A 25647-nucleotide genomic window follows, 5' to 3' on the forward strand; every position below is an offset into this window, starting at 1 on the left:
TCGTCGAATAAATAATCATAGGAATTTTGCGGGATAATAGCAGAGCGAATATATCGAAGCTAGTCCACGATCTTCATTCGTACGCGTTACGGTCGGTTGTCGTGTGTTTGGATAAATAAACGAGTCGGTTTGACGAGCTCTGTACCATCGATAGTTGCCTTAACGCGGTCATTCACGTTCAAACGACAAAGGAGCCTGATTACGAGGCTTAAATTAGTCGAACGTGAATTACGTTCGCAAAAAAGTTACGCGAAATGTAGATACTGTCTATTTCCGTCTGACGATCTTTGTAAGATTCAGGCCACTGTAAAAAGTAAGCAGAAACCTATATGAACGTACTTCTGCCGAGTACATGCCCGCTGGTTTCGACGATAAGGGCGCGAAACGCGTCCGTTTTTATCCGTTTGCGTATCGGGTATACAATTAAGGCTTGATTTATCGTGAGTTTTCTGGCCATGAATAATTCACAAGTTAAATTATTCATAAGTCGCGCGTAGCGTGTTGTAGAGGTAACTAATTCAAAAATAGAATCTCAGTGGGCCAGAGGGGAGCTAGGGTTGGGTGGTGAAGGGTGTAAAAGCGTCTCGTAATTGAAGTTAATTACCAGCTGAAGTACATTCGCGGCTGAATCGAGTGTCGGTGATAAACGCGTGGAAGTAAAAGCGAGTGAACGCGACCAAACGAATCGAGATCATTCCTTGGTTGCGAGTTTTAACCTTCGAATCGAGCCCCGATCTGGGACAACCGGAGTTTTCGTGCAACTTACGAGAATCACCGAGTTCTTTTGCACGCCGACCGTCAGAGAAATTAGCGCCTGTCTCCGAAGGGGAAGTTAGCCATCCGCAACAACTACGAAACGTTTTTCGGCGAAAATAAAATGAAATTTGTTATTCTTGCGATGAAAAGTAAATAGTAATGGAAATTGGCGTGATATAATGTCTTTTATAGGATATTTGAATGTAAATTATCGCACAATGAGACCGAAACGAGCCATATTCGAAGGGAAAGTTGAAAACTGGTGAAAACGCAAATGATACGAGATTACCTTCGTTGATTTACCGGCGAGAGCGACCAAATTTCTTCGTAATAAAAAGTAACTAATAAAGAAAATGGAATATATTTTTTGTATTAAAAATGAATCTGTAAAGATGAGCGGCTAAGTAAGAAAATTGTCAAATTTAGGACGTATCGTTCTCGTTAATGTATCATTCTCGTCTTCGTGGACGTACGATTAGCGGGGTACGGGGAAAAGAGCGATAAAAGCCGCTGGGTGAGCAATAAATGGCATCTGTTCCGGTATATAGACGAATATAGAAGCTTCGTACGGTAGGTGATGACGATGAATCGCTAAAAAAAGTGCCTGATCATTTCCTGAACAAGACACGAGAGACGATTCGCAACGCAACCGTTCACGGTCACGTGCCTATTCATTTTATTGTTATATACGCAAATCGGCTGCACCAATCTACCAGTTCAGTCATTTTATCGAAATTCGAAAATCCCACGTAGAACGTCTTTACGCGAACGATCCTTTTTGACATGAAAAGAGTAGATCGAGCGAATATCGAGAAATTTCAAGCTGTAGAAGCTAATTGTTAAAGAGCACAAAGCACAAAAGTACGCGTTTTGCTTGGAGTTTTACGGTGGTATTATCGTCGAACGATTGTTGATCGCCATCGATAGATCTACGAAGATTCTTTGCCATTCATCTATTGTTTGGAATTCTATTTTAATTCTTAAATCTCCGGCTTTTCCAGATATAATATGAACGTTCGAACGTTATACGAACGAATATTATAACGTTTTGAAATTGCCAATTTACGTGTGGTAAAAGGAGAGACATTAATGTAAGATCATGCTTGTATATCGTAAATGTCTTTATCTTGGATGCCAAACGTCTCGGGTAATTTTGGAACAAGAATTGTCTCGATAGTTACTGCGAGAGATAGTTAAGCCTCGACGAACCTAGACGTATATAATTTACGAGCAAGGATAGATTCAGAGTGTATAATTTTGATATACTTTTAGTACAATATAAACGTCTTGTGGACACGACAATTTCTATTAACAGATAAACGACGGTTGATATATTACCGCGCTTTTTCGTGGCTAAGGTAAAGCCAGACTTGCCAATTATCGCTACTTTCTTATATAGGTAATATAAATAGTATGGTACGGGTCGGGTCGCTAATAAATGGATAATAAATAAATAATTAATTATTAAACAGGTTGGCCGAGAACCAGTCTTGCTCTGTAAATGCATTAAAGATGAGAAGAAAAAACGCGTGGAAAGAAACGTATTATTTCTATGAACGATTTAACCTGAATTATGCTAGTTGACGATTAATTTCAATTATCAATCGTAATAAGCGATAAAAAAAAATATTTGCAAACTGATTTGAAACAGATTTCATTCACCTTCTTAATTATATCCGTAAGAATATAAATTTATATAAATGACCGTATTCCAATCGTAAAATTCGAAAAATTTCACATATTTACATCTCTACAATAAGAAATTCTAGCAGATTGCTTCGATCAAAGTTAGTGTCTCTGCGGTCGTTTCTGGTTTCGATCTACTTTTTCCTGTGAGGCAGATGCCATACGTGAAAAATCAGTACGTCGATGCGTAACAGGATTAAAAATAACGATAACGAGTGGCCCGGCTGTGAATCGTTTCGCGCGGACGTAAACCAGCGTTCCGTCGATTACGTCGATTCACGTGCGTAACGCGGCGGAACTAACGCGATGGAACGCGTTCGCGGGCACAAAATAGATCGCAGGGTGTACCTTTGTCGGCTACCGTGACTCGATGTGTCGGTTTATAATTATCGTCTTAGATACGGCGACGTCTCACGATTCTCCACACTGTGTGCAGCCGTCGACAATTCGTCTATGAACACATACACCAGAATGTGACAAGAGAAGAATCAGTCTCGCATTTTGTTTCTGCTTATCTGATCTGTCACGTGTCGTTTGATAACGGATGCGTTTAACGCAAATTTAAATTGGAACATTTGTATTTTAAACGTTTGAACTTGAACACTTGGATTTGAACATTTGAATCGAAATCTTTGATATCGGTATTTGAACTTGAAATTTGATCGAGATGCTTGGATTTGAATGTTTGACTTTGAACACGTCTGAATGCGAATATTTCAGTGTGAATTTTGTAGCACGTGTAGCACGATTTTACGTAAGCGGTCGATATTTTAGATCGCTGCTGTTGAGACTATATTACCGTTCAAAAGTTTGCGATTGCTTATTTAAAGAGGAAGAAATTTGCATTTTTGAATGTAAAAGGTAGGAACGCTTGAGTTTTTATGTATCTTACATTAGTACGTACAACTATACTTGGTAAAAGAGTTGGATTACAAACGTTCGACGTTTCGTATGGTATTGTTAATTTCTTGAGTTCACATTTAAGCTTACGCAACCGAACATTAAATAGAATGAAGACTGACTCACGTGACGAGAAGACAAAGTATTTATTATCTCTACGGTGTATTTAAATAATTTCGAATTATAAAATTCTATAATCGAGTTGTATTTATTAAAAAAGAAAAAACAATTGTGCAGAAAAAATGGAAACGTAAATATAAGTTACATTTTATATAGAATAAAATGTTACGCAATTCGCTACGTTTCACCGACTGCCTCTCGATTTTTTTTTCAGTGAAATAGGACAGATCATATTGTAAAGTTTGAAATCTGCGTCTGTAATTTTATAATTGAGATGTATTTCATCAAAATTAAGTAAGGGTCTGGCTGTTTTTGGGTGGTAGTGTACGTCCAGGTTGACCAGTGAATCAAAATGAAGCGTCTTCCTCTGCGGAGACGCTTCCTGTCGCCACGTATGTTATCCCCACGAATCTGCTTAAGCTAGACGTACGAATGGCCGAAGACACAGCGTCAAAGAACACGCAAGCCACACGATGATTCCTCTTGTTCGCTTTGTTTCGGCCAACTATTTCTGTACGACGAGCATTCTACGCTACTAGGAGACGACGAGCGGTGCATGCATGGGTTTTGCAAGTTTACGAGACCCTCGAAGCTCCGTTCGCCAGGGGACGCGAAACACTTCCGACTGAGAACCGGATTCGGCCCGATTTATACGTAGCCATCCAAAAGCTGTAAGATATCGAGAGTCATGGCTCCATCGGTTTATCAAATAGTCGCCTTTGATCGCTTTAAAATCTTCGAGACGTCGTTGAAGAATGTAAATTCGCTATTAAAGAGAACTTTCATTTCCTTCACGGAATTGGATTACGTGTTGGCGTGTGCTATTACTAGAATGAAGATGTTTATGCAAATTCATATTTCGATCCTATACATACACAGTTGATATTGTAACGAATACTTCAATTTCATTATTTTATATATTTTTGTATATCATACGCATTCGGTACAGTTTTATATAAATTAAGTACTATATTATTATATAAATTAAATTTATAGAATAGAAAGTCACGTTTTATTTCATTTACCTAATATATTTCGTTGTATTATTTCTATAGGAACGTATTTATTTAATTCGCCAGTATTAAAATTTTTTAAACCGATATTCAAGATTCCAGCTTTACCAGTTCAGATTTCACGGCTGTCTTATCAATAATTCAAGAATGCCCAGATTTAAAATTTCTCAGAACCACACGTTGGGAATCCAACAGTTTCACCTTTCACCCTCTACGACATCAGCTTTCGTCGTGCAAGTTATTAGCATAGATCGAACTTCGACAACACGAACAACCACCGGTAACAAACTCTTTTAACCCAGGAGTCGTCGTCGCTATCCTATTTCACGATACTAGCCATCGAGTTTCGCGTCGATTCGACTCGAAACCTTTCATCTTCCCGTCGACCGTGCCATTATGTTTTCTCCGTTGGTTTCACGAGTACCGACCGAAAGAAGTCCGCATTTAGCGATGGAATTACCGTATTTAGAGGCACTCGAACGTTTACATTCGACGTCGTCCGAGTTTTAATTACGTCGACGGGTACAATGGCGGCGTATAGTCTCGTATGTGTTCCACGTTCGTCGTCGACGAATAAAGCGTCCAGAGATGCCTGTTAATTATCGTCGCATTCACGCTGGCCACGTATCGCTCGGTATTAAACGCGTTGTTTCGACGCCGAGAATCGTTCGTCGAGTCGCTCGTCGACACAATAAATCCGGTCTTATCGGCTGCTGCACGCAGAATGCTCGTCCCTGTCGCGATTTCCCTTCGCGATAATGCCCGGCGAACGATCGGCTGTTAACTCCGCGTTTCGGCTCGCAACGCTGATTTTCTCGACAACAGGGGGAGACTCGTGCAAAAGTGCTGATAAAATATGTCCAGACCTCTCTATCGGCATTTCGAAACGAATCTGGAAATTGAAAATCAGTGTACACGCGACATTTATAATCTGTCGTACGTAATGCGAGTTCTGATCTATGGTATCGATGTTGTTTCTGCGTTTGCGTAGATTTTTCGATGTAATTTAATTTGGTGTAACTCGAGGCGAGTGCGTGCGTGTGCGCGCGTGTGTATAGGTGGAGAATTTCTGGATTATTATTTATCTTTTTATGTATCTGCCAATGTGACATCTTTGGTACAAATTTTATGCTCTATTTTATCAAATAATTGTACTATAAAAATAAAAATTAGGTCAAAGCTTGGAAATTCTACAAACGTTTACCTTGTTTCGAGGAATATCCAATAACGTTCGTGGAGCCTTAATTCAATGGGAATTTTGCGTTTAATCTGAGAAAGATAGAAGACACGAAGATGTAAAATATCGTAACGCGGTTTCCGGTAGAGCGGAAGTCGATCGAAAGTTCGCGGTTCGAACGGAGGGAATTTCGTGTCGCGTTCCATCGCGTGTTTCACCGAGCTGCGACCAAATATCGAGTCTCGTTTAACGAAGTTAGGATTACTTCCTCCTATTTTCGATTCCGATACCCTTTGTTCCTCCGGTTAACTTTTCAAATTACGAGTGCGTAATAAATTAAGGCCGAAAATGCAGACGATTCGTTGGAAAAAATCGTAGGAACGTGTCCGCCGTGAAACGTACACGGTTGCATTATGCAAACGAATACGAGGGCGGAGTGGAAAAAAAGAAACTTTTGATCTGGTTTTCGCGGTAGTTGGTTCTCGTATCTCACGCTGACCAGGCCGCAAAGGGGAATAAAAAAATCCACAGAAATCGCTGGACCGCGACTTGCTCGGGCCACTTTCACCTCTGACGCACCTCCTGCAAGGCTGACCAGCTCTAACGTCGAAATAGGAGCGAAGAAGGGAGAGGAAAAAAAAAAAATGGTCAGTCGGGAGGAAAACTGGGAAAAATTCTACTCGTTTGTCTACTGCCGTTCCTACCGCTTTGTTTCTGTTTCATTGGACAGGTGTTCCAGTTCAGAAAAGACTTTAAAGATCCGTTTGTCTTTAAATGGGATTGTTGGGAAATTTTGAAAAAATGTTTTTCTCTCGCTAAAATTGTTCAATTGGTGTAATCAAACATTTCGGTTCTTGTACAGTTAGGATTCAACATAGGAATTATTTCACATACTAACTGGAATAATAAAGTTGACAACGAAAATCTTAGTCGTTGTTAAGGTTTAACGCGCGACGCAGTAATAATTGTCCCGTTGTAGAGCGAATAAAAAAGATTTGTAAAAATCTCTGATTTCATTCCAAAGTCAGGATGATATACCATCTCTTTTTCCGCAACTTTCCTTCTTGGCGAATTGGAAGAATCTCAAGGAGCGGAGTTTTCAAGGGAAGACCAAAGTTCGCTCGTAAGTCGTTAAATACGTGGCAACGGGGCCGAATTTGTAGCACGTCGTGTCGAGAAAACTGGTCGTGGTACGCTATAAATTAGTTGGCTCTTCTGGTACACGTAAGGATTATTATCCGGGCTAAACTAAACAGTTCGCGTGCTGCTTAACTTTTTCTAATTGTTTGGAAAGCAGCCTGCGTCTGTCGTCAACTTTCGACTACTTTTCGACTAACTCACGATTCGTGCACGTTAATTCGAAACTCTTCCATTTGTGTCGACTATTTCAAGCTCTCAACCTTGATGAGATTCTGCCGATTTGATTTGCTCCATTTCAAACATTAGGAAGAAAAGTTCGCTGTTATAATTTCCAGAGTGAACTTGGACGTTTTCCGATATTTTCATCGGACTTGACGATCGATATCGAAAGATATTGTAATTTATTATAAACGGTAATTTGAAAACCTAGAAACAGAAATGTATCGTTGTAAATTACGAAATAAACTTCGACGTTTCGTTTTCTTTAAACTTCATAGTCGGCATCGATAGATCGTATCGTAATATATCGTGGACGTCTGGCCTCGGTTTGTTTTGCATTCTACGATTAAGCAAATGAGATATCGCATTGTGCATCCTTACATCCCTCGAGAATTCGTCGTTGTAATCCGTGTGATTTCTCAAAAGATAAAAGGTGTCTGCCATGCTGGCTATTAAAACATCGTCGCCCGCAGAGCAGAATCATTTTGCTGCTGGCTGCGATTAATTCTGCCCCGATGTCTTGATACGAAGCCCCGAACGGCGACAAAAATAATTGCCAGATATTGTGCCCTTCTCCTTTATATACATAGATTGTTTCGTGTTAGTCAACGTCATTATTTCGTTCGTTGATTCTTGTTCTGCTTTTGTCGCGTAACTCGTGGCTCGTTGCCTTTTCACGGGGAGCAAATTTCAGAGACGGTGAAACGCGTTTGAGGGCTTTTTAACCATGGCCGGGTAGCGATCTATGCCTTTTCATCGAACGGTTTTCGAACGAGATCTTTTTCCTTGCCTCCTTCTCCGCTTCCAGTCATATCCGTTGTTAAATTGTTACATAAACGTTTAATACGCGAACAAACAATAGTTTCTCTCACATGCTTGGAAACTGACATTTTGAAACAAAAATGTAATTCAAGGGCAGAAGTTAAACGAATTGCACAAGAAAAGGAGAAATTTTGTTAAACTTTAGAGACTTAGATCTTAAGTTATTCCGGATCGATTTTTTACTTTACTTACTCTTCTTCTTTTTACTTATACTTCTTTTGTTACTTCGATGTTGCGAGATTCGATGAGATAACGAATTTTTGATGTATCCCCTTAATTCTCTTTTGTATTCACCCAAGGGCAGTATTTGTTCGAACATTTCATTATTTGATAGAAATTCGTAATAAAGAGAGCTGCGAACTTTTCCAACAAACCGATAAATTGGTAAATAAAGAAAGACATGAATAGAAGATATAATAAATAAGATGTTTGCGTACGGAATTGTATCGAAATAAAAGCGTTTGTTCGATGTTCGTCGGGAGAGGTATGAAATTGTTGGAGAGTTCGATGAGTTTCATTCTGCAGATCGAAATAATTCAGCGGGTGGCTGAAAGACGAACGAATTCCTGTTGCGGCGAGCATCAAGCGCATCGTAGTGGCGTTTGAGCGAACGATAGGTCGTTTAAGGCCCCTTGCGAGTTATACACACGTGGTTTCTCTATCTAGTCGTAGAAACTGTGCACTCGTAAACCGGTAAGAGTAGTCGCTTGGAAGTGAACGTTCCACGACCCGGTAATTCAGACACGAAACTGACATATGATAATCCTATCTAGTTCACCGGTTGGCCATTTCTGTGACGATTATCGATAACGTTATAGTTATCGAAGGAGGGCGAATCCACTAGAATTTGCGATTATATTACATTTATTTCGCTCTCGGGCATTCACAAAATGCTATTGGGTCAAAACTTTGAAGCAATTTTTTTTTTTTAAATTTCCGAATTTTCAAATACTCAAACTCTATGAAATATTTAAATATATAAATTTTCCATCAACGAATTTTCAAATATGCATATTTTCCACTTTCTGAATATTTAAATTCTTAAAAACTCGATATTTTTATATTTCCAAACTTTCAAATTCCTTTTCTATCTTCAATTGTTCAAATTTTTCAGGTTCCTTTTAATTAATTTTTATACTTCGAAACTTCCAACTGTCCCGTTCATCGAATCATCGGTGAGTAATGCCATAAGATCCAAGTCATTCCGATCAAAGTAAAAGCCTGTACATTGTTATCGGATACTCTTAACCGCTCACGTTGGTTGCCTCGGTTCGTTCGTTTTCCTTTTGCTCGCGTAACATCGAGATTACTTTCACTTAATTAATCAGCTGGTGGTCATCCCGAGACGCGCGCAACGTAACGTCACTCCGGCGTAATGATCTTTGCATCACATACTTACGCAACTCTCAGTCGCGGTCACCTGCGTTCTCTTTTTTCTTTTTTTTTATTCTCGATAGCGGCAGGACCAGGTTGGCCTTGAACCAGAAACTTCCCAAGCCATCGATCATTGGCATCGCTCGTGCATCGTGCCATTTGTGTTGCTTTCTCCCCCTATTGCTCCAATTCTCGTTTGTTCTTATTTTTGTTGTGAGTTTTTTGCCACGCTATTTCGAATGCTCGGTTTTCGTATTGGCTTCTTTCTATTAGGAAATCGAAAGAAAAATGCCTGGCTTTCTCTTTCGACTTGAGTAATCGTACCGAAGATCCAGTGTAATCTAAGATACGCTGATTTCACATTGAATCGAATTCAATTTTGGTTGCTAGCTTTCAAAGGTTAAAATTACTTGCGTAAAGGATTTTTATGATTCGACAGATCGTTTCGATAGACTCGAATAACACCGATTGTGAAAATTGATTTATGCCGATGATTCTATCACTTTTGGTCTCGGTAATATCTAAATGTCACTCGATGCCTTGGAACGTGAACGAACCAGCGTACAACGTAGCGTACAACAGTCCCCTTAAAGTGTGCTAAGTAACATTTTACCGAGTCGTGATCCTACAACGATTAAACGCCCACAGCGTTCGATCTTTGATATTACACGACAGAGCCTCGATCATGATCTACCAAGAATCACCCTTGTCCCATCACCTTTTATCGTCACTTTAGGTCTCGAATCCATCATCCGTGACGTCAACCTTCTTCGATCGTGCTATTTTTCTCTTTGAAATATCATTATGCAAACACGCTTACTAACATCTTAATCGTCGATGGAACTACGTCTCACGATCTTCTTCCGTACATATGATCTTTCGAAGCTTACGCGTCGATTCGTTTTTAATTTTTTAATAAGCATTCGAAAGTTCGTGCGAGATTTATTTCGACTGTATCAACATCTATAATATTTGAAAAATCCAGGACGAAAGCACGATACCTAAGTACATTTCCGTTGATTTTCTAACTTTAATGACACGTTATAACAGAAGAAAAGAATGTAACAAGATACAGTATGAGATTCAACTCGATCAAAGACTGCAAAGAGTTAATCCAGATCTTAGTACAACATCTTCCCGAGATATGAGAAATCGATCATCCTCTCCGATTCGTTTCAGCCAAACCGCGTTCACTTCCATTCGCGACACTTTTATCCAACGCTTTCATCTTGGGAAACGCGACTCCCTGGGGGTAAACTAGCGCATGTACACCTGGCACGGCTGGTAACGAGCAAGTAGAGAAAGAAAGAAAGAACGGGGAGGAAAGATAGAAAAAGAGTGGCGGTGCTCTCTCGCCTCGGCCAAGCTTCCCGTGAAAACCGGGCACGAGATTTGGCGATGGGCCAAAGCACAGTCGCTCGAGGGTCCACGTCCCGCGGCTTGGATTTCTGCTGATTTCGGGGGAGGCGGCGGCGGAGGTGGCGGAAGGTGAAGGAGGCGGAGGCGCCTGGGCGTCCCCAGGGGCAACAGGTACCTACACATACACGGCCATAAGCTTTTCTTCACTGCAGAGAGATATGCCCGGCCACGTGCTCGCGCTAAATATAACGTCTGCCCACTGTCTTCTTCCTCCCACCATCGTAGGCCCGTCCCAGCCCTCTCTATTTTGTTCGCGTTCGAGAATCTGTATCGCGACTGGATCGAACGTGTTTCTTCGTTTAATGGGAACTGCCGTTAATTACGTGCAATTAAACGGATTAGTTTTCGATTCGGTATTGGCGAATTTGTATGCAAGAGAAGAAAAACGTGTATAAGGGGTGGGACAGTTTAGGCGAAGTTTGTGGAAGCTTCAAATTTTCGATCGAGAGTTACTTATGGTTAGTTACGCAAGTGTTTGGCGATTCTGTTAATCAATGCGGTCACGTAACGCTTGTTGAGATATCACGAGTACGAAACTTGAATATCGCCCACCCCATTGATTAAAATTACGCTTCCGTTTGGAAACTTTACTGATCTCCTCCTATTTGATGTTCCTGTATCGATTTCATCGATATTGTACGAGTTTGTACTTCGTTGGAATTCCTATAGGTTGGTTCTTCTGACGTTCAATGGATTATAGAAGCGAACGACGCGATAAAGCTCGCCGTTCTCGTTCGATTCGTTAATCGCTGTTCTGATAATGCAGATTCTATTGTATTTCAAACGTTCTTTTAAAGTTTTCAAACTTTCGATGTTTCCGGAAACTAATCGACTCGTTTATCAAACTGAACGTCCATCGGGACGCCAGGAAGACGAAAGAACTCCGTTGGAACAGCGTTTCGACATTTGCGACGCTTTTCATAATCCCGCAAAGTGTCGCATCTTGATGTCGATCCGATTGAACCAGGATCTAAGCGTTGTCGGCGCGATTTACCACTGAAATCCCTGGTGTATCGTCGGTCAAGGGGTAAGAAAGTTCCCGGAGTCGAGTTCCAGCAACACGGCGGATGCGTATTGAATTACCGAGGCCGTCCTAGTTTCCGGCATGTTGGTAACCATCGGTGAATACCATTTTCACTTTGCTACGTTCATTTTTCACGCCGGTAAATTCTGTATGACAACTCAGCGTCGCTCCATCGTTTCCATCGTAGTTTCACGTTTATCACCGCGACGGATATCGGTTCGTTCGAAGACAATGTCGTAGTGACAGCGAAGAGGCTTCGAGGATATTTTGGTGATGCAGATGTGGAACTGTGGATGAGTTTGTTAGCGACGACGTGTTTCTAAGGGCCGTTGTGAATGACATCATCCTATTATTCATAGCCTTTTCATCCTCGAAAATGTTTTCATACCGGCATTGCGTTACGACAGCTCTGTGTCGCCGCAATGTGCTGATTCCATAAAGCGAATTCTTCGGAGGGCAAACCGATCGATTCTCTGTTTCATAAATTTCTCGATTCGTTGGTCATCGTGCAATTTTTTTGGCAATTTTTTTTCACAACTAGTAGAAACAGCGCGATTGTACCAGACTATGTATACCTATAGTAAAACACGGAAAGTTCATTGAATCTACTTGAAGGTTTCATTATATTCGAACGCAGGAAACCTTTTTGGAACCATTTACGACAGGTATGGTCACTGGAAGCGATATAGCGGGGTGGTAAAATAAAACGTTTAGCGGTGACACCGACTGATCTAACTACATCTATGAACACAGGCATTCGTGTCAGTTTTTCCAAGTCACTTTCCATCATTGTTAGCGGTTAAACGATACGTTACAAATGTAGAGCTTTCAGACCATAAATCGGAAATTATAAAGGATTTTTAAATGAAAGGTACATCCTCGTCCATAAATATCAGGTGATGTTATAAACAATTACGCTCGAAGGTACGTATGTGTAAGAGAACTGTGAGAAATAGCGCGGTATTTATTCCAGAACTTGGAAAAGGGACGAATATCTAAGTGCCTGATAAAAATGTCTAACAAGTTCGAGTTCCTGGCGACAGCTTCGTGTATTCTTTACCTTCCTCTCATTTATCTTGTACTTTAACATAGACGTGCTGCATATTTTTTTATTTTTTGCTGCTCAGACTTTTCGACGTTCGCGCAGTAAATAACGTTACCGTAGCGAATATCATCAAGTACTGTCATCAGGTTTCTGGAGGAAACTCCGAGTCTGATGGAAAAGCCGAGGCGAAGAAGTGAATTTGACTGTTGATTCAGAAGTTTGAAATTCGGCCGAAGCGACTGATACGTGTTTCCTCACCAAACATTACATGCTGTTCTCGTTGCTAAAATAAATTCAAACTGTCATCCGGTGGATTCAATTAGAAGCGAATTCCTGCCCGAAACAGTCGAAAGTCAATATTCGTCTTCTAAATGTAGAAACTTGACTCTTTATCCATAGGGTGGCTTCTATATAGGCACTTCATCAAATAAGCGGCAATTAAGGAAAATTATAAATTCTATCTGTAATTTCTCCATCCACCGTCGTTTTATCACTTCTTGACAGCAAATATATCTCTTAATAGGTTTTTACTTAATCGTTTAGCCTCTAACGGTAGACTGAATCGTTTCGACTGAACTATTTCTTTTATGCGTTACATTTTCTGATGTTGCTTCTACCAATGTGATTAAGTAAAGTATAGGTTCGTTAAGATAAGAAAATTAATCTACCGACGACTGCGTCACTTTTGATGGAACGAACTTTCTCTTTCTTCTCCTTCCCTACCCTCCTTTCTCCTAGTTCTCTTACATTACACCTCCACAATTTAACGTGTCTCCGAGATAGAACGTTGAAACTTCTCCCAATTGGTTTACATACTGTTGCGAATATGTCATATAGTTTCTATGAAAGCTGGTAGCATGCCGGAGGATCGACGAAATATCCTTAATCCTGACCCAGTAGTTTCTCGTCCTGATTTCGCGAATATGGTCAATCCTGCCGCCTATTCATTTCGTGAGGCGGATCGAAAGAGGGTTTTTGCGCGCGTGGTCGTGGTCGCGCGAAAGGAGAAACGTCGGAAGAAACGGGCTGATGGCTCGTCGGAGGTTGGAGGAGACGGTTATGCGAATAACTCGGGGCTGGCACGGACATACTCGGCTCACGATCCGAACCATCCTCCCTCTGTCTGCTTGGCCTGGCTGTCCAGCTCCTAACATGCCACGGCCAATTTCTGCCCCGCCACATTTGTCTCCCTTGCCAATTGCAATGCTCCGCGCCGCTTGCTTTTGCCGAATGGAACACACAGAACCAGGCGGCAGCCACGAAAATAGGGGATAGAGATAGGAGCAGAGCGAGAGAAAACAAAACGCTGCGATGAAGAGCGTGTGTTGAGAGAGCGTGTGCGCGCCGGATAGGAGAGAAGCGAGAAAAGCGGGCTAAGCGGATTCCGGTGCGGTGGATAACTCGGCACGGTCAATGATCGCGGCTCGATACCTCGAATAGTAGAGAGTAGCGAGAGCTTGGTGGCGAGACGAACAGAGAGAAAGAGAGGGCAGCGAGATAGAAGTTCGAGTGCGTGCCTGATAATAGGAGCTCTCGGTTGGGTGGGCTGGAAAAAGGTCTCGATGGCGTCTCCGCCAGCCGTCGGGTATCAGACTACAGCCTGATTGAAATTTAGAAAATTGCTTGCTTGCTTGTGTTGCTAGATCCGAAGTTGCCAGATCTATCGTACTCTTCTGATTATTAAGGGTTGAAGTAAGGAATACAGTATCAAGGGATAAATTCTCGCAGAAATATCAAATCTTGGTATCGTCGATTTTGGATCACAGTAGAGATCTAAGTTTAAATCGTCAGCTAGACGGAGGAATATTAATCAGTCATTAGCGCGTACGCTAAGATACACGGTAGCTTGCTATCGTAACGCGCAACTGTCGGATGATGAATTCTGTTAAGTCGTGCCACTTTTCACGTAAATCTCTTAAACGTGTATGTAATTATACTTAATATACAGATTTTTTGCAGCTTTCCAACACAATAAATAGAGGGCAGAGACTCCAGCGAATGAAATTCGTTTCAGCTACTTTTATCGATCTTAGTTCTCTCGCTTTGCTTTTATATTTCATCCGGATCAAGAAGTTACGAAGGACGTACGTAATAGTTTTCTTTTATCGGAGCGATTCGAGTGGCGTACAAAATCCAATTTTTTACTTGGAAATTCGTCGTTGTCACCAGAAGGCTATCATTATGCGCCGTTGCGGGCTTTCACGAAATCTAACTGGCGCGACTACGAACGATGAAAAATGGTGGACGGTTGCACGCGGACTGAAATACGTTGTGGCAAGCTAAAGGGGGACTAAGCTTGTGCGTTGTAAGGCATTCTCGGTGTCGGTAGTGTGTCCCTTTACTGCAATGCAGAACATTGAATTTCCAACCGCAGTCTGTCTGCACACGCTCTCTTCCAAGTCGTTGTTACGGCTGCGAATGGTCTTCCGCATTCGAGCGATGATGCGTTTGATCACGTGTGATGTGTTTATGAGTTCTGCGGGGAAATTCGACCGCGTTCTCTCATTTTTCCTCTTTGAAATTTTAGATCGCTTCTTACGAGACTAGGAAAATTGATTTTATTCTTGTTAAATTTAGCATTCGTTCTAAGTGGAAATTTGACCGTTTTATTCTCTTTCTTTTTCTTTCTTCTTTTATTTTGGAAGAAATTTTTTAGTGGAATCGTCTCTATGGCATTTATGTCATCTATGTCGACATCGTCCGAAAATTTTGTGAAATTATTAAAAATCCTCTTTCGATGTCCAGGAATCCTGCAAGTTTCAACAGAATTTTTTTCAACGATGTCGAATTATATCGGATTATATTACTTCTCTACGAACATTGCTTCGGTAATGTTTCCGCAAGACAAAATATAAAAATTTCATTTCCTAATCTTCCGTTGCACTTTGAAATTTCAAAGCGTAAAATTCTATATCTGCATATTTTTAACATTCATGACCATAACCGCTAAGCTCTCTTATGCTATTGAAAAATTACGTGAAATATAACTTCTACAGGTAATTCCCAAAATCCCCGTAATATTTTTACAACAGAAAATATTAAAATCGTAATTTAACATTTTTTTATTACAGCTGGAGATATGCAAATTCTGTAGGTAAATTCATCGCCGTCGTCGCTAAGTCTTCCCACGCTATTTGTGTATAAATCTTTAGTTTATTGAAAAATTGTTTTAAATAGCGTTGACTGTTATAAAAGTAGAGTAACGATAGCAATACAAAATTATAAGCGAGACACGAAGAGGAGGACAATGAATTCTTCTCAGCGAGACTGTGTATTTGAAATCGAAACAAGCAGAGGGTGGGTCGAAATAAATGGGATAATATTGTTGCAGCCGAAACGAGACATCGTTCGATAATATTTATCTTGCTATATGGTCGATTTAGAGTAGATCGTGGCTTGTTCCGTATATGCACATTGTTGCATCTGCTTTAACGACGCGTTGTTATTTTTACAGTAGACAGTTTCCCGCCTCTTTCACCCTTTGGCCCCCGCCCATTTTTTGTCTGTTCAATTTTCGCGCTGACGGGGATGGACGCGAAACGTTATTATTATATGCGAAGTCGACGCGGTCTCTGGTAGTAGTGGATTTTTAATTAAAAACGCGAACGATCGATGTCAGCGACATTGGACCTTGAATTTGATTTTGGTTCGTTCGATGGGATCTAAATAATCAAGAGGCACAAAAATATTGCGTTTAAAGGAGCACGAAAGATATTTGGAAATTCTGTCAGACGTAGAAACGATATGATCGATAAATATCGAAAGTTGCCTTAAAAATCTGACGACATTATCGGTCTTGTATCGTAGAATTTATCGTAAAAGGAATAGTCACGATGCTAAAGGGACTTTAAAAAATAAACGGGTAGAACTGTCGGGCAGGCGTATAATTTCTACGGTCGACGATCGTACGAACGCGAACCGCCTCGACGAAAGGGAGAACAGAGTAGAAGTTCGAATGAAGGTAGGTCATGATACAGACAGCATCTGGTTGCAGTGGCGTTATTTTTACGTGAAAACTCGGTGGAGATACACGGCGTCGAACAAGCACCGTGTCGTGTAAGCAAAGCCTCCGGGAAAACGAAGCGGCGCGCGGTGCGGTGACACATCAAAGAGATGAGTTACCCCATCTCTCTTTCTTTCTCTCTTTCATCTTCGGAAATTTTCTCAATCGCGGAACGCTCGAGCGATCGTCCTTTAAGTTTCTCAAATCGTAGAAATATTTCGTATATGTATGTACGTATCTAGCGTGCTTCGATACGATCGTACATTCGTCGAGTGTTCCATCTCTGCGTTTTACATTATATTTGTTTACTCGTTATTTGGAATATATATACATACGTATTTATCATACATCGGTGACGTTTTTTCGATAGTCGAGTGAAACCGCATTGGTATTTTAGTAAATGATCGATGTAAGTTTCGAAAGATCGATGTAATTTAATCACTTTCGCGTGACGTCGGTTAAAAAAGTCCATATTTACCTTGCGGTAAAACCGTGGACTTTTACTTTATTAAAAATAAAGCGTACAAAGACTTTATCGACGGACTGTATATGTATACGGTATACAATATAAAAATGTATATAATAATAAAAAAATTCAAGGGACGAACATAAGTAGACTTGTCATTGACTGTACGTATTATTATTAGATACGAAAGGAAGGAAAGTAAAAGCGCAGACACGTAATGTCATAACGATAGCTGAGAGAAATGACAGAAAGAAGAGAAACGAGGAAACAGAATGGGACTAATACTCGAATAAACTGAGTTAACAAGCAATTTCCTCCGATTCGTGCCGAGACACTCGAGCAGTCGTTCTCTTCTCCCTGCAATTAGAACCTGGTCTTGCGTACTTCCACGAAAATCTCGGCCCGGCTGCAATTATATATTTAGCAGAATTACACCCGCGGGAAAGATATAAACGATCGGCTGGCTGATTTATAATCGACTTTGTCTAATCAGGTATTTTGACGTTTCACGGGGGGTAAGAAAACGCCACCGATATAATTCAACGAGGTATCTGGCGATGAACGCGACGTCTTTCAACGTTTTTGGCATTTCACCCTAATTGCCGTGCCCATCTTCCCGCCATGCGAATATTATACGCGGTTTCTCTTCATCCAGCCGATCTCGAGATCGGAATGAAACACACTCGGCTTCGTGTCTTTCGGTGTGGCACGGTCATCGTTCATCGAGAAACGTGGCAGCCGACGTGTCAGGATTACTTTCCAAATACATTAAACCCATCAACCACCGTTTCATTATTCATTTTCGACCGTATCAATTTTCCATTACCATTCGAACACCATTCGATGAAAAATAGATTTTCAGCAGAACCAAGGTTTCCGCGCAGCAATTGGTTACCTTTGTGCTCCGCCTCTTTTGTTAAAATGTCCTATCTAACTCTCCTTGCACGTTGCAATGCTAAATTGTACTATCTATTTTGATACAATAACGGTCATTTTTCATGTATCTACACAGTCATGCGAAAATCACCGCTGTGGAACAGATTTAGAGTCACCGAAATGTTCACTTTTGCAGGGATACGGATCTTCGCTCTTTCCTCGTAACGAATACTCCGGTTCTAATATTTGCTTAATTTTCCACCATTCGTGATTAAAATCGCTCGTTCGTTCATCGTATAGCACATTCTCGCACCATCGTTCTCAAAGAACATCAAAATAGAGCCAGTATGTTCGAAACACGTTTTCGTATGCATAGAAGAGGCTTAAGGGTGAAAGTTCGTCCCAGCTCGTTAGGGCTCGTTGATTCTCTTTAATTTTGCATTGCAATTAGGTGGTGTTCGAACGCGAAGAATCCTCCTCCCCTTCTAATGAACTCGTATTCGTTATTTGCATATCACGTTTGCCGCGTCATTAACTATATAGTAGATAATTTTAAAGCGTTACCACTGGTAATTGAATTCTCGCGATACGCTTCAATGAAAGAGATCATCGTCAAAGGCTATGGTGCAAGATCTGTCAGTCTCTTTGCCAATGATAGGATTAATTATCGTTTTAGTTAGTGAGCGTTTGCGCGTAATAACTTATGCCAATTACGAACCATATGAATGGACCATTGGACTACATTGTAAGATCTGCTCATTCATGCGTTCCTTTTGCACCACACCGAGCTTCTTCGGAGCCACTGCCAAACAGGAGACCGCGAAGCCTCGAGATCTCAACCTTCGCTTTCGCAACTTTCCTTCTCGGGACTTTACGATGTAGGGAAAGCGTACGCGAAATTTCGCTTACGTAATGCTCATAAAGTGAATTTAACGTACGCTATACGCCATGTACAATCGGACAATTTATCGGTTTTTGAAATAACACTTCTGCCTCCTGGTTATATATCGGAATGTTTTTAGTTTGATGGGAGTGATGCTCAAAAAGTTTCGAGCACCGTTCGGTATATCGATAGGAAAGTTGAGAGTTCGTGAGAAACCGAAGGATGACCAGCGAATGCAGTCGATAATGGATCACGAAACTTTGCGTTGCGCAACCCAGGCACGGTGAAAATTATTCTTGGATGCGGGCATCGGTTCACAATCCACTTTTTATGTATCGACGTTGGGCCAAAGGCGAAGCGTTTTTATTATTTACATTATGATTCATATTCAACGATCACGATCCTTCGACGTACCAAATATCACACGATAGCACGATTTTCCAATTATTTATCACTGCGTGTAGATCCTCTATGATAAAGACTGATCGATCGTGTTTACGAGGCTGTAAAAGGATAAAAAAAAAAAAAGAAAAGAAACGACCGAGAGAGAAGAGAGAGACGTAATCTTTAATCTTACGTAAGCCAGCCGAAATGGCACAAAGTGAAACGTTGCCTGCCGCGTTATCGTCGACTTTGCGTGTGCCGCGAAAGAGATTCCTGGTCGCGTATTCATCCTGGGCCGGTTCCACGATTACAGATTATAGCACCAATTATATTTACCACTCTCTTAGTAGTCGCGATAAATTATCCGTTCAACTACGTACGACGAATGACAAATCGCGGACAGGTGGCTTCGCAGAATCGGTTCCCTTTCAAACAATCAACCAGAGCTGATCCCTTAGATCGTTTCTTTTAATCAGTTGTTTGTTACTGTCGTTGTATCGTTATTTCCAATCTAGTTATCCTTAGTTCGCTACTCGGGATCGGGCAGATACGTATTTTGTTATCGATTTCTAGCTTTTCAAACTTTCAATTTCAAATCGATCTTGTGGAGAATGTTTTTCAGTTGTATTTTGTTGAATTTTCAAAAATGTCACGTATATTCAAAGGTATCGATCTTTCAATGACCTAATATTTCGTTTACTTATACTACAAAATATCGCTTTTGCTACCTAAACGACGTGCAAAAATCTTTCTCTTTAAGGGATTAATCTCCTCTGCTTCTCTTCCCATTGCTTTAATCTCTCCGTTACTTTGGATCGCTTCTTCGTCAGGTATTTTTAACCAGCGCGTAGGTTGCACGTTGTATCGTGCAACGGGAGGGTATTGCCAGATTTTACGCGAAATTTGTTCGTGCGCTTGGTGGCGGAGGTGGACGCACGGTGGCAGAAAATCGACGAATTGTTTCGCAGCGAATCGTTCACCGGTGGCCGGTTAGAAAGTGGGAAGAGCATTCTTCGACGAGACATTTTAATTATACCTCGTTACTCAACGAAAGTAAAAGTCTCGCGATGTGAAGGATCGCGAGCGTGCGGAATAAATCGTGTAAAGCGTCGTTCGCTTGGAACGTTTCTTTTTCTTTCTGTCCTCTTCCGTTGAAAACAAATTTATCGTCTTGTCACTTATACTATCGACGAGGCAACAATTTCGGATTCGTGATCTTTACTATGCGTGATTTCCCACTTCGATTTTATGATTTTTCGTTTTAATTTCATCGAGATCTTTCATCAAGGAACATAGAAAATCGCGAATCGTAACCCAGTGAAGAATATGCAGTGGTCTTGCAGTTGCAAACATCGTCCAATAAGTACAGGGGTGCGACCAATAAAGATACAACGCAGCGCACATTTATTACCGGGACAATTGTAGTGGGCGGAATCGAGCCATTAATTTCGAGTTATCCGCTACTGTGGGTCTCGTTGCACGCTGAGGAAGTCGCAAAGAACAGCGTCCGGCGCGAATCTTCCACGAACGAGTGTACAAATATCGTGCGAGCAAATAGCCAGGAGCATAGCTCTTTGTCGGCAACGAGATACGCGATGGTTGTATGTGTTTCACCCCGAGTTCATCGTTCCTCGTCCACGCGTGTAAACGAACGGTCATGTTTTATACTTTTATGTTTTTAATCTCAAATCGTTAATAACGGAAATCATAACGGTTACGATGCAAATTAAAAAGATTATAATTATGTAAGACGAATATACGATTATACGAGAATCAATATGGTAGTTTAAATGATTTTTTCAAAAATAATCCTATACATGATCGATATTCTCTGGTACCACGACAAAATTGTAATAGTTTCATTGTAAGAATTCCAAAATCTTCTTGCCAATGTTTATAAATCCGAAATAATGAAATTAGCTAGCTATTCATTGAAAAAGTCGATTAAATTATATATATGACATTTCATATTTCATTATACTTGATTCATTTGCGCTTATTAGCCCAGAAATTGGGCTTGGTAACGTAGGTTACGATATACTATACGCTATCTTTATCCCGTACTGTTGCTGAACTTGCCTAACATAATTATTTTCTTTGCTTTTGATTCTAGAGCATATTTCATTATAAGTTTCGGTATATGTAGTCGTTACATAGTTAGATCAAATATTTAGGCATCAAATACGAAAGTTGCGTTAACGCAACATTTAGCTTTCATTCGATTTAGTGGCTATAAAAAGGAATTTCAGAGATCGCCTCGATATATTCTTCGTTTCCATCTCTTTCATTTAGATTCTAGAATTATATGAAATTTAAACAAATTGCAGTATCTGTGACATGATAAATTAATATATAGCCCTTAAAGAATTAAAAGATAGAACTCTATTTTTAGTTGTATTGATATAAATCTAAATTAGCATAAACATCCGCAGTTTAGTTATGCATGAACGATCCGATGGAGGAAATTCAAGGTTCGCGAGCGCGTTATTCCGTATCGAGCGACGTTATGTCGCGTTACGTGGCGCGTTACGCAAAAACTCGCGTGACGAAGTCTCGTGTCAATGACTGGAAATCTCGTGCGTTGATAGCGTGCGTGCCTGTCTGCGTATCCTTTGGTTCTTGGATAATAAACCGGCACCGCTCGACTTTGTATCGACTAGCGTGTTCTCCTGCATTTTTCGCTTCTTCGAATTAGTTTTGTACGAGCGTAACTTTAATTTCCGTGTCCTCTGCGGTTGCGTGATGCTATTACGCTTGAGTTTTCAAATTTTTATTTTGGCATGTACAGCGTTGCGGGTTAATTTAGCAGATAATTACTTGTGACATGAGAGAAGTAGATACTTCGCGTTGTGGATACGTAATAGTCTATGGTGATTATTACGCGGTAATTCTCATTTGTAGAAAATGATCTCATTGATATGACAGAGTTAATATAGATTTCAATCCGCTAGATAAGGATTTCAATCGGATTATTCGTTTCTTGGAAATTCTAGCTCAATGATATAGCAGAAAAAGCGTTTCAGCGATAAAAAGAGCTAATGCAAAGTGTAAGAAAGCGTGAAAAAGATTTGATTAGAAAAAAATAGCGTGAAAAGACTTCTGAGAATGAAGCAAGAACGCTCGTAATACGAAGAAGGAAGAAACATAAAAAATGAAGACAGCGACATTGATGATTCCAGGAAGTTCTTGAACGAATACGATCTTCGCGAGCACGATCAAATTCCTGGAATATCCTAGAATCCTATGAGACATATCACAGAACTTTGAAATTGACTAGCTTTAACCAGCTTGGAGTTACGTAAGCTCGTCAATGCAAAAATATGACGTTATACGATCGAGTACCTGTACCTTACGATAGTAGAGTAAGATAATAATCGGTTGTCAGCGTAGACCAAGCGACCAGTTGCGATTTTGAAAATCCTTTCACCGGTGTGTCGAAGCAGTCAAAGCGTGACCTTGGCGAGACTTCAAACAGAAAGAAAAACTGTTTTTGTTCTCGAGCTACAGGTTTCAGTCGCGTATTCCTTTGTAATTTCGAGCGATTCAGTCATCCTTATTAATCGGTTGTTCGTTAAAAATAAACGCGCTCGTTTAAAATAATCCGATACAAGGAACATTAACGTATTCGTATTTTATAGCGATATCGAGAGAGATATACGTTTATCTGATCGCTACTGCGTTACTCGGTTCATTGGTTCGAAAATTTCTTTACATGATTAACGCAACGTGCTCGTTAGCTTCCGTGAAACTTGTCGCGGTGAATCACATTGCACAGTCCGCAGACTTGTTCGTAATTGGTACTTTTTATTTAGTAAAATCGAGGACTTTGAAAGAGGAACTAGCGTCAGATATTCAGTCTAATATTGCAATTTATACACAGGATTTTCTATGTATATATATATATATATATTCAAGTTCGAGTGACTTACAGCCGCTAAAAGCAAACGTGGATAAGAAAGAATCGAATGAAAAACGAGTAACCCCTGTACGACGATCAATCCCCATGAATGCGATACATATCGCGTACAAAGCAAAGAGTCGAGAGGAAGCCCTGCATTTCAGGGGGCTGCCGAAGAAATCCTATCAGCCGAAAGAGACGCTGAGAATCTAATTTTTCCACGAAACGAAGAACTTTCGAACAACTTTGAACATAGTGTGTGACATATACGTGGAGTACAAATTTTTATGAACAATTACGAATCGCTGATATCTGCCGCTTTATACTTTTAATGTCAATCTTTTACTCAAATTTGGTAATTTTAAAAAATTCTAAATAACTATTTCATCTGAAGATTTTTATTTATTTATTTATTTTTAAAGATTCTCAGTACTTTATTACGCGTTGTTCGCTTTCTATTAGAAGCGAATTGTATCGTATCTGTAATACATTTGCAAAAACTAAAATCAATTCAGCTAAAGTTGATTTGTCTTTATTAACGTTTAATTCCGTGCTTATAAGAACTTTCGATTAAGAAGAAACTCGGTTAACAGGTTAAGTTTTTCCAAAGAAATTACAAGGGAAGGAATTAATCGCACATAAACGAATTTATCGTCCGTAACAAACGCGCTACACCTCCGTAGTTATCGTTACCTGGTTTCAACCGGGTCGAAGCAAATGGCCGATGAAAATCGATTCGTTCGTCGGACTGACGTTTATTCTTTGTCCAAGAACGTCATGTTCGCGCGTGTTTGGTCTTTCTCTCGTTCCACTTGCAAAACGGAGCCTCGTTGTGTCACCGTGTTCCTCGCAGCCTGTATTTGTCATTCCCGCCCTGATTCTGATTCTTCTCGTTCGCGGTTCCACGAAAGCGTGATTTGCAGTTTGTCGAGTGCGCCTTTTCGTTTGGTTCGAACGGGCAACGATCGATAGCGATCATTGTTATAGGTGGACGTACGATAAACGCTCGGTGTTATTTTTTCAGTATAGGCGGAAAATACGTAGGCCAGACGATAAGTCGTTTACTTCTTTCCTCTGATTGCTGCTCTAAGAGATGATTTTCTTGAGAGATTATTAAAATTAAAAAATGCTAGATAGGACGCTTTAACTAAATTTTAGGATTTGGAAGTCTATGGATTTGTTGTTAAATCAGACTTGCCACGTTTGACAATGATCGTGGATCAACGTCTGGAGTCCATGGTAGCGGGATCTATTCCAAGTTTGACATAGATTCTCAAATTTGACAGGGAATGCGCCGTGAAATATATCCAACTGGTCACCTCCGCGAGAGCAATGGGTCCGTGATCAGCAAGTGTAATGACGGTCGCATTAATATTAATATTCGAGCCGTTCGTCTCTGAGCGAATGCACGTTTGTTCATCAATATTTGCCTTAACGTACGGCACCGGGTGCACCTGCTGTTTACCGACGCCTGTCATTTCTCTTGGTTTTAATAACGTCGAACGACTCGTTTCGACAGCGCCCTATTTAAAAGCAAAGCAAGTAACGCGGCATTAACGCAACGCGATCGAAATTTATCTGCGTTTATCCAAAACTTTACGAACTGCAACAGTTATATTTCAGGTTACGTTCCTTGCTTGTTGCTTTCACGAAGTTTGCATGGAAAGTTTCCGATAGAGAATAGAGAACTTTGAATATTTCTGCTCTTTTTTCGTCGACTCGAAGATTGTATTTTCTGCAAATTTTCTTATACCTTCGTCGCTTCGTGGCGTGCGAATGATGGGTTACAAGTTTTCAGTTATGAAATGTGAAAGTAATACGAAAGTGTGTTTAATAATAAAGTAGCTATAATACAGCGACAGATTCACGACATATTTTTATTCATTCGCCCTTCGAGAACTCTCTCTTATCTTTATTTGTTCTTTAATAAGCAAAAAAGTGTTTTCGATGTTTTAAGAGGAACTTTAATACGATATTCAAACAAGGAATTAAGCACGTTAAGGACCATCGTCCCGTCATTCTTCTATCATTATCTTTACAACGCGTTCTTTCTTTCTCCGGGATATGTGCGTCTCTTTCGCAATTATTCTCCGATATCGCTTAAAAAGCAATAATTCAGCGGAAATTGCTGTACGCGTATCTTATCGGCGTTGTAACAACGAGAATACTTTAACGTTCATCACTGACCAGCAGTGGAGCGGAGTCACTGTACATACGTCGCATGAATATTTCGAGGAGTCGCGCTTTTTCATTGATGGCGTTTTAACCGAGCTTGTTCGCGGAAATTCGACGGTCTCGGGGAAGGCCACCGTTTATAAATATGTGATTCGTTAAGGGAGAATCGGGGCAATATGGGATCTCGTTTGATAGTCTACGAGTATGCTTCGTCTGCTGAAGTTAGATACAGTTATATTCCCAGGTGTATGTCCAATTTTAGGTAGC

General features: G+C 40.5%; 1 protein-coding gene across 4 annotated transcripts in view; it reads left to right on the forward strand.

Moving 5' to 3' along the window:
• Positions 1–25647, forward strand: part of LOC139994505 (pseudouridylate synthase RPUSD2) — a 172737-nt gene that overhangs the window by 9550 nt on the left and 137540 nt on the right. The window contains exon 3 of one of the 4 annotated variants that reach the window (XM_072017233.1): positions 8948–9008. The exons of the other annotated variants lie outside the window; for them this stretch is intronic. Coding sequence (XP_071873334.1) covers positions 8948–9008 — 61 coding nt within the window. The remainder of the gene's footprint in view (positions 1–8947; positions 9009–25647) is intronic. 4 annotated transcript variants of the gene reach the window in all.

The sequence above is a fragment of the Bombus fervidus genome, chromosome 14 (genome assembly GCF_041682495.2).
Source record: "Bombus fervidus isolate BK054 chromosome 14, iyBomFerv1, whole genome shotgun sequence".
NCBI lineage: Eukaryota > Metazoa > Arthropoda > Insecta > Hymenoptera > Apidae > Bombus > Bombus fervidus.